Consider the following 8,388-nt stretch of genomic DNA (forward strand, 5'->3'; position numbering starts at 1 on the left):
ACTGCAGCGCAATTACTTTAAGTTTTGCTAATAATACTTTTACAAAAGTGAAATTTTGAACACGGGAAATAAACTCTTTTTTTTTACAGTTCACTGAATGTGCAGGGTTTTGTTTTCCTTGTTGTTGATGTTTTGCTAATTTTACTTAAGCAAATTATCTTAGTACCTCCTCCACCACTGGGCTTTGATCTTTAGTATATCTATTTTTCTAATAACCAAAATGACTGCACAACACATGCCTCAGTTTCCACTAACACGAGGCAGTTGCAGCACCTTCTCATGAAGTGTTGCAACTGAGTGTGCCTGAAAACTTGTTTGCAAAAAGCCACCAGAAACATAAAAGGCAATAACTATTGGTTCCGTCATCCAGTTTCTTTCAGTCCAATCAGTGGTAGTATAAATGCAATGTTGACTGACTACTGAGGAAAAGAAAAAAGACACCAATCAACAATTTTGGGATCACTGTGTCTTGTATAGATTCAATACAGCCACAGTGCTTTCTCTGCAGTAAAATACTATCAAAAGATTGGACAAGCTGTACTTGAGCCCATCTGATAGAAGCAATAAGATTTGCTACACATAATCATTTTGGAACAACTAATATAGGCGATTTGATACAATAGTTCTGGAAACATTACGGCCTTAGTGAAGCTTTTAATGTTGAAATGTATCATATCTCATTCAGTACAGACCACATCTAATCTGATTATTTACAACAGTATAAAACAAAATGATGAACAGTATTTTTGCAAAAGGATATAATACATAAGTTTCTTCTTTTTTAAAGAGGTGTGAGAGTCCCTGGTGCACCCAAGATGAACTAAAGGATCTACTCTATGTGAGCCATACACTAGATTTAAATAGATATGTTTTATGATAATGTACATGCAAGAGTCAAAGCTGGGGTTGTAGATTAAACCTGAATACACAAACTTATTCAGAGTAAAAGATGTGCTGAGTGGGAACGTTGCCATTAACGTTCTCAAGTTAAGACAAATTCAAGCCATGTGCCAGGGGTCCCCACAGACATCCATGGTGAGGCCTCGGCTCTGCAGCTAAGCAGGAGCATGCTGTTATTGACTTGACTGATAGTTTCCTGTCGTGAGAGAACGATGAAGCAGAACAAAGGAAGAAAATGAAAGACTGAGTCTGTGGTCTCACCTGAATTCAGCAGGTAGGCTGCAGTTGTCTGGGGCCAACCTCAGTTACCACAAAAACATGCCAGCTTTTGTTTTTTCCAGTCAATGTGAGAGACTGCAGCTGACATGTACTTTGTGATGTTCCTCTCTATTCTCTTCCTCAATCTCTCTTTTCCCCTCATCGACCTGTGTGTTAGTAAACATACAGTAACATTTGGTAGAGATGGAATTGAAGATCTTTAAATTTAACTTCCGACTTAAAACCAATGTTACAGCGTAACTAAACATCTGAAACTAATGAGTATACAGTCATAGTTTAGCTATGAAGATGGGTTGATTTGCATCATGGAGATAACACAACAAGCCATGATGCCAACCTCAAATCTCAGCTGAATCTTTGTATTGACTATGATGATGCAGTTATATTGAGCCTGCTGTGTTTTGACGACTGCTTCTTAGTGTATCACAGGAATATTGCCAACTGTATGGCCTGGTGTGACAGCAACCGCTTCGTTTTTAACAGAGGAAATTCAATGTGACCCCAGGGCAGTGAGAGTGTGGCTGTAATCATTGGTGACAGTGAAACTGAGCAGGTGTGCTCCACCGTATTTCTAGCCTGCTAGCCTTTCTAACCTTCTAGCCTGATGCCTTGCATGAATTATGGGCGCAACTTCTGACGCTGAACCAGAACCAGCATTTTCACCTTTTCCTATTACTTTGGAATTAGTTGTTGGTGGTTAGCCACCAAGATTACTCGCTGGGATTAACCCTGGACCATTAAGACAACTAAATACCTTACAGCTACTTATGCTAAGTTACACCCATAATTATTTCTGCAGCAGCACCCTCAGGAATAAGGTGAATAAGACACTGGGGCATACAAATGGACAACAAATTAAAGAGCTGTATGCGACATTCAGAGCCTTCTTATAGCAGCTATGTAAAGATATAGTGCAGTAATATTTGTTGTGATAGATGGTCCAGTCAAGTGTGCATGTTGTTGCATTTGAGTCCTGGGTGTGTATCCCACTGGCTAACTAATCGCTGCTGCCCTGCACTGCGTGGTTAGCGATGATGACACTGTCCCAACGCACGGTGGCGGAATGGCGTCATTGCATCAGAGTAGCATCCTCCCCATGTTAACACTGTTAGCACTGTCATCACTGTTGTTAGTACTGTTTGCACTGCTGTTGTTAGCACTGTTCATGCTGTTAGCACCATTAGCTGCTGGGTGCTGGCTCAACCATATCCATGTTGAGAATTGTGTGCAGACTCTGAATCATATGTGTAGAATTTCACATACAGCTCTTTTAAATAGAGCGCCTGTGATGAGTAGCTGTGCGCCAGGCTGGCTCAGAGACTTCACGCTCAGACTATTAGGTGTGGGAACCAAGATCATTCTATCTCTATTTTGTAATAGGACATGGCATATTTTTGCACCATGGGGAAGTGAGGCATGAGATTCATTTCCCCATGGTGCACCCAAAATGAACTTAGTAATCTACTCCATATGAGTCATAGAGTGAAAAGATTTGTTTTCTATAATTTATATGCAAGAATGTGGGAACCGAAGTCATGTTAAAATTCTAAATGTTCGGCTGGAAAGCATCATTAGATATGGTGTGGCATCACCCTTACAGTCCAGTTAAAATCAAGAACTGACAACATGGTGAAAAGAGCAATGAATGTGATCAGAAAGAAAAGTACAGTTGTCCCTTCACACCATTATGGCAGGCATTATGTTTTCAGGTTGTCCATCCTATTCTCGTGAACACAATATCTCAAGAAGGCCCTGAGGAACTTTATTCAAATTTTGCGCAAACATCCCCTTAGATTCAGCAATGAAGTGATTAGATTTTGGTGACTGAAGGTCAAAGGTCAAGGTCACAGTGACTTCATCTGTCCCATTCTCGTAACTGTGATATCTGCGGAACACACTGAGGGAATTTCTTCAAATTTGGCACAAACGTCCACTTGGACTCAAGAATGAACTGATTAGAATTTGGTGGTATAAGGTCAAAGGTCAAGGTCACTGTGACCTCCCAAAACATGTTTTTGGCCATACCTTCAGATTTCATATGCTAATTGTGACAAAATTTCACACAAATGTCTCATAGGATCAAATGATGAAGTGATGAGATTTTATATCCAAAAGGTTAAAGGTCACCTTAACAGTGACATCATAATGTTCTGTAAAAAAAACTTTTCTGGACATTATTTAACAACACAACTAAGAAACAGTAGAGGAGATATTTGGTCAGATACTAAAATGATGACTCTAGTCTTGAGTGTTCACCTTAAAACTGTGCAGATTGTATAGATCTTCTGTGCTGCTGCGGGGAAGATGTGTGTGAAACATCCGTTTTCACAGACATGGATGTAAACTGTAACTGCAGCTTGGTTTGCAGAGGCATACAACCACAAGGTGGTAATTCTAGTTTTTGTTTCTAATTTATTATTGTGTGTGGCACTGTGCTGTCTTGTTGGCAGCTCTGTATGACACTGCTGCCCAAGGAAAATTTCCCCCTTGAAAATCTCATCTCGTCTTGATATCAGAGATTGACATCGACAGTTTTTGTTTGGAGGTGTCATGAAACTGTGATTATGTGACACACATTTCATCACGCACAGCTCAACAACAGAGAGGAATGGAAAGCAGTGCACCAGCCCACCATTTAGACTTGATTAGGTTCCGAAGTTCTCAATTTTACAGTAGTTGCACAGACGGGTCAGACAAATACAAGCTCTTCTGCTAGATTGTGCATAGAATTTCATGCAGATTGTGTGGTTTTTACTACAAAAAACAATACATCCAAGCATTCAGTTTGCCTCTTTTTGAAGTTGGTGAAACTGAAATCCTGTGCTTCGAAAGTTGTGGCTACACATGGAAAGTTTTTCAGGCAGTGACATCTGTCTCTCTGCCAACTGTCTGTGCTGCAGCCGTTGTGAGGCGATTGTGGGAAACTTCTTTCATGCCAGTTTGAATGGGCATCCGTTAGCATCCACTGTGAAACTGCCAAGTCATAGCCAGACAAGGTTCAACAGTTAAGAGTGGTGGCACAGACAGTGGCACAGACTGTCAACAGGAGGATGTCTAGTCACATCGAAAACATTGTGGAGTGAAGTGACCACATTCAAGTTTGTTTTCCACCACATTTGGTACGTTACACCAGTGAAAGCACTTAATTACTTTCCCATGTATAGTAGATAAAAATTGTTTATGTCGTCACTTGTTGCTGCATTCAGTTATAGTATGAACTTGAACCTACCAACCTGCTGTGTGGTGCAAAAGGGCAATGAAAAAAACTGCAACATGCTTTAGATTTTTCTCATCATTCATTTTTTAATTTGAAAATCAAAATTACAGTTTTTATTCAAATACAGCAGCACATAAACAATACACAATGAAACAAGTGTAAACGATACAAACACAAGTGTAAAAAAACATTATTTACACTAATATACAGTTTATACAGTGCTTTTATAAAAAAAAATTGTGCTTACGACTGTCAGAATATGAATGTCATGAATGTAAACTCCAAATACTATTTTTGGTTTTAAAGTTGAAAATTTGCTCTGTTAGTAGCGAGTAATGCGTGAGGAACAAAATATGATCATGTTGAACTAGGCTCAGGTCTCAGGGTTAGGATTTTAGGAAAATGGACATTTATATGGAAAGGGCTGGGGTGGTGTCAGTGTCTGACATGACAGAGGGACGTTTGGGAACTGCTTGTATTTTACTGAGCCCTCCTTTGCTCAGACCGCCAGCACACATCTTCACAATCCTCAGGAGGTCTTGTCTGAACCGAACTCCAATGAAGACGTACAGGAATGGGTTCAGGCAGGCGTGAGTGTACGCCAAACTCTTGGCAACCTGTCCAGCTACATCAAAACCAATTAAAGTTTTGCAATCGGTGATGGTAGTGTTAGCTGCCTGCGTGGCCTCCACGATCAGCAGACTGTTGTAGGGCAGCTGAGAGAGAACAAACACAAACACCACAGCAAAGATGACACGCAGGGCCTTGTGCTTTTCAAAGCTCTTGGCCTGCAGAAGGGTGCGAATTATGACAGAGTAACAAAAGATCATAATCAGTAGAGGAAGGAAGAAGCCCATGCAGATTTGCAAGGACAGCACCAGGATCTTAGTCCGGTTATATGCATTGTTCCAGTAGACCAGAGTACAGAAGGACTGCCCGGTTCGGGGCATCTTCACCTGGGCGAAGATGAACTCAGGGAGGGCCAGGAGAATGGAGACAAACCAGACACCCAGGCAGGCAAGTTTGCTGTAGAACAGCCTCTTTTTCTTCAGGTTCTGGGCCTTGGTGACTTGTACAATGGCAATGTAGCGGTCCACGCTAATGCAGGTGAGCAGGAACATGCTGCTGAAGAAGTTGATTTTATAGACAGCGGACACCATTTTGCAAAGACTGATGCCAAAGTCCCAGCCCTTGATGGCGTCAACAGCCCAGAAGGGCAGCATGCACAGGAAGAGGAGGTCAGCCACGGCAAGGTTCAGCAGGTACACGTCAGTCATTGTTTTCAGGCGGTTGCGCACAGTGGTGTAGATCCACACCACCAACAGATTACCAACAGCACCAAGGATGAAGATGATCCAGAAGAGAGGTGGCTCGTACTGCCCACGAAACTGCCTGACCCAGCTTCTGTCACAGAAGCCTGAGTTTTCAGTCGGCCCTGAACCATAGTCATCTGGGTAGTCAGAGGGGTCCTGCAATCACAACCAGACAAACAGATCATCCAATGTGGCATTAAAGAACATTTTGTGCAACAGATACACTGCCTTTTTCTCGCCTCACTTTTCATTTCCTGTCAGGCGCTTTTTTTTTCTCTGTCCTTGTTACCAGACTCACAAGCTGCTGTCAGGTTTCACAACGCAGCATACTTCTAGTGGGCATACAGTGATATGACATCAAACGCTGTCAGTGACATAGAAGCTAACCAGAGCGTGCAAAAAAACTGCTGTCAGGTGCAGGTGTTGTGTCTATGCAGGAGAAACCACACAACTGCACAACTTCCTGCTGCTATCCAAGCCTTGTGGGGGGAGGGTGGGAGGTGGGGGGGGCAGCGGTGTTAAACGATCCTGAGGGGCTCCAGAAAGGGGCTTGCAGCAGAACCCAGTACCCCAGAGGCATCAAGTTTAGATTTAGGGCAGAGATAAACAAGCTGAAGCTTCACAGACAATGGAAAATTTGATGCTGATGCGGCTGTGAATGTGACATTTGAGTATCCTAGAGATGTCTGCTTTAGATAAATCTACTGTACCTAAGAATACCAAATACATCATATAAAGAGCAGTGACATGTTTTTTTCTCCACACAGCAACCTGAGTTTTAAGTTTTACCATACAGTTTTCTTTAAAATCATACTTTAAATATTACAGCATAAAAAAAAATTGAGACAAACATGCACTTAAATCACAGATGTTATGGTAAATAATCAGCACTTACAGCGTCTTTGATTACAGCCTTTTTAATCCACTCTATTATACAGACATCAGCATTTTCTTATATAACTGCTTCATTGTTTTTCACCAGTGCTATGGCCACAGATAGTTCCCTCAAATGAATACTTACAGTTCCACCATAATCCATTCCTGTGGTCATATATGTTGTTGCGTAAGTTGTAAATGGTTCCTCCATTTTTATCTACAAAGAACCAGGAGACATACAATAAGACAACACACCAAAACTCTTTTTACTCGGTAAAAATGCAACAAGCATAAAATATAACATGGAAACAGCAGGGGTAAATAAAGGTTAAATAGAACATGCCATGTAAATGTTCTCCCAGTACAACAAATTACTTACCCAGTCAGTGATGTGATGTAGAGAGCAACCTCTCAGTCACAGTTCTGTCTCTTTGTCTGGGTTGTAGCTACAGCTGGTAACTTTAACAACCAGACTCATCTTCACTGGCTTATATGGGTTCCCTTTAACCACAGGATCACGTGTTGATACACATCACTCCATCTCTATGTGCAGAAAAAAACAAGATGACTCTTGGTGCAGTATTTCTTTGTCCAAACGCAGCTGTATAAAAATATCCATCAAACTGAAAGGCAACTTGTTTTCAAGTATGATCTTTAAACAGTGGTGACAGTGTGCCATTTTCACAAGGAAGCTGTGAGCTGTGATTTTTAGACTTAACCCACTGAGGCATGGCCATCAAACTAGAACCAAAACAATACACCCACATTCCTTCCACAGCCGAGTAAGTTTTATCAAGTCGAAGCCCATTTTTGACAGACTTTGTATATACAGGTGGAGCACTTAACACATCAGATGAGTGATACATGAAACTGAAAACCGTGGGGGTGTGATTTAAGATCAAAACTTGAAGAGGTGGCCGATGCTGAGATGTTGTAAGCAGCATTGTTTCATATAACTTCCAGCTGCTTAACCAAAATCCAACATTGTCCAAACATCTCATGTCAACGTCATCTTGACGTAGAATAATGACACTGAGTATGGAGAACTAAACCCAAAGTCTAAAAAAAGATATGATGTCAGTGTCCAGACAACATGAAATTCTAACGTCTTTAGACATTTAAAATATCTTCAACCCGATTTTAATTCCAACCAAAGTTTTAAGTCTGTCCGATGTAAGAGTCCAACATCTTGCTTACTTCATACTGACGTCCGGTGCCAGCTGGGACAGAAGTTAGGCATTGCATCAAAAAAACAACAGCGGTCAGCTGCTGCCGAGTTAAAAAACATTCATGTGATATGTTTTGAAAAAACAAGAACTTTCTGTGAAGACAGGGAAATGCAAAGTTCATTGGTATTGCCAAGAGTAAAGGGAAATGAACAGCATGACAAATAGTCACACAGCTGACCACACTGGCATGAAACATGGCAAAGCAGAAAGTCCCTTTGATACCAAATGCGTCAACTGAAGTTCACATAAAACTGATGATGAAATACAAACTCATCTTGAGACTCAGGATTGATTTTGTGGCATAGGTCTGAGTTTACAAACCCAGTGATGACCTGATTTGAAGTCTTTATTAGTCAAGGGAAGTGTTTACATCAGACCTGTTTCCTGTGAGCGTGTCTTACCTTTGTGGAGGTGTTTTGGCCCTTGTGAAGCCCCTCTGTAGGACAGGAGTGGGGTGCTATCTCCACACGGTTTCACTTCCTGACCTAATAGGACTTTTAGCATAGTGTCAACACTAGATGCGGAGCGTGTGGGCCATCAGCTCTTCAGTCTTCTACCGAATGCTGGTTGCATT

At 41.4% G+C, this 8,388-nt stretch overlaps 1 protein-coding gene across 1 annotated transcript; it reads right to left on the reverse strand.

The window, feature by feature from the left end:
• Window positions 1–4,484: 4,484 nt before the first annotated feature.
• ccr9b (chemokine (C-C motif) receptor 9b) lies at window positions 4,485–8,294 on the reverse strand. The gene is made up of 4 exons (XM_049565145.1): window positions 8,216–8,294; window positions 6,965–7,128; window positions 6,731–6,802; window positions 4,485–5,865 (listed from the first exon to the last, which is right to left on the reverse strand). Exons 3-4 carry the CDS (start codon window positions 6,794–6,796, stop codon window positions 4,807–4,809), a joined length of 1,125 nt encoding a protein of 374 aa, XP_049421102.1. The 5' UTR covers window positions 6,797–6,802; window positions 6,965–7,128; window positions 8,216–8,294; the 3' UTR covers window positions 4,485–4,806.
• Between the last annotated feature and the right edge of the window lie 94 nt (window positions 8,295–8,388).

Source organism: Epinephelus fuscoguttatus, linkage group LG21 (assembly GCF_011397635.1).
Source record: "Epinephelus fuscoguttatus linkage group LG21, E.fuscoguttatus.final_Chr_v1".
Taxonomy (NCBI): Eukaryota; Metazoa; Chordata; class Actinopteri; order Perciformes; family Serranidae; genus Epinephelus; species Epinephelus fuscoguttatus.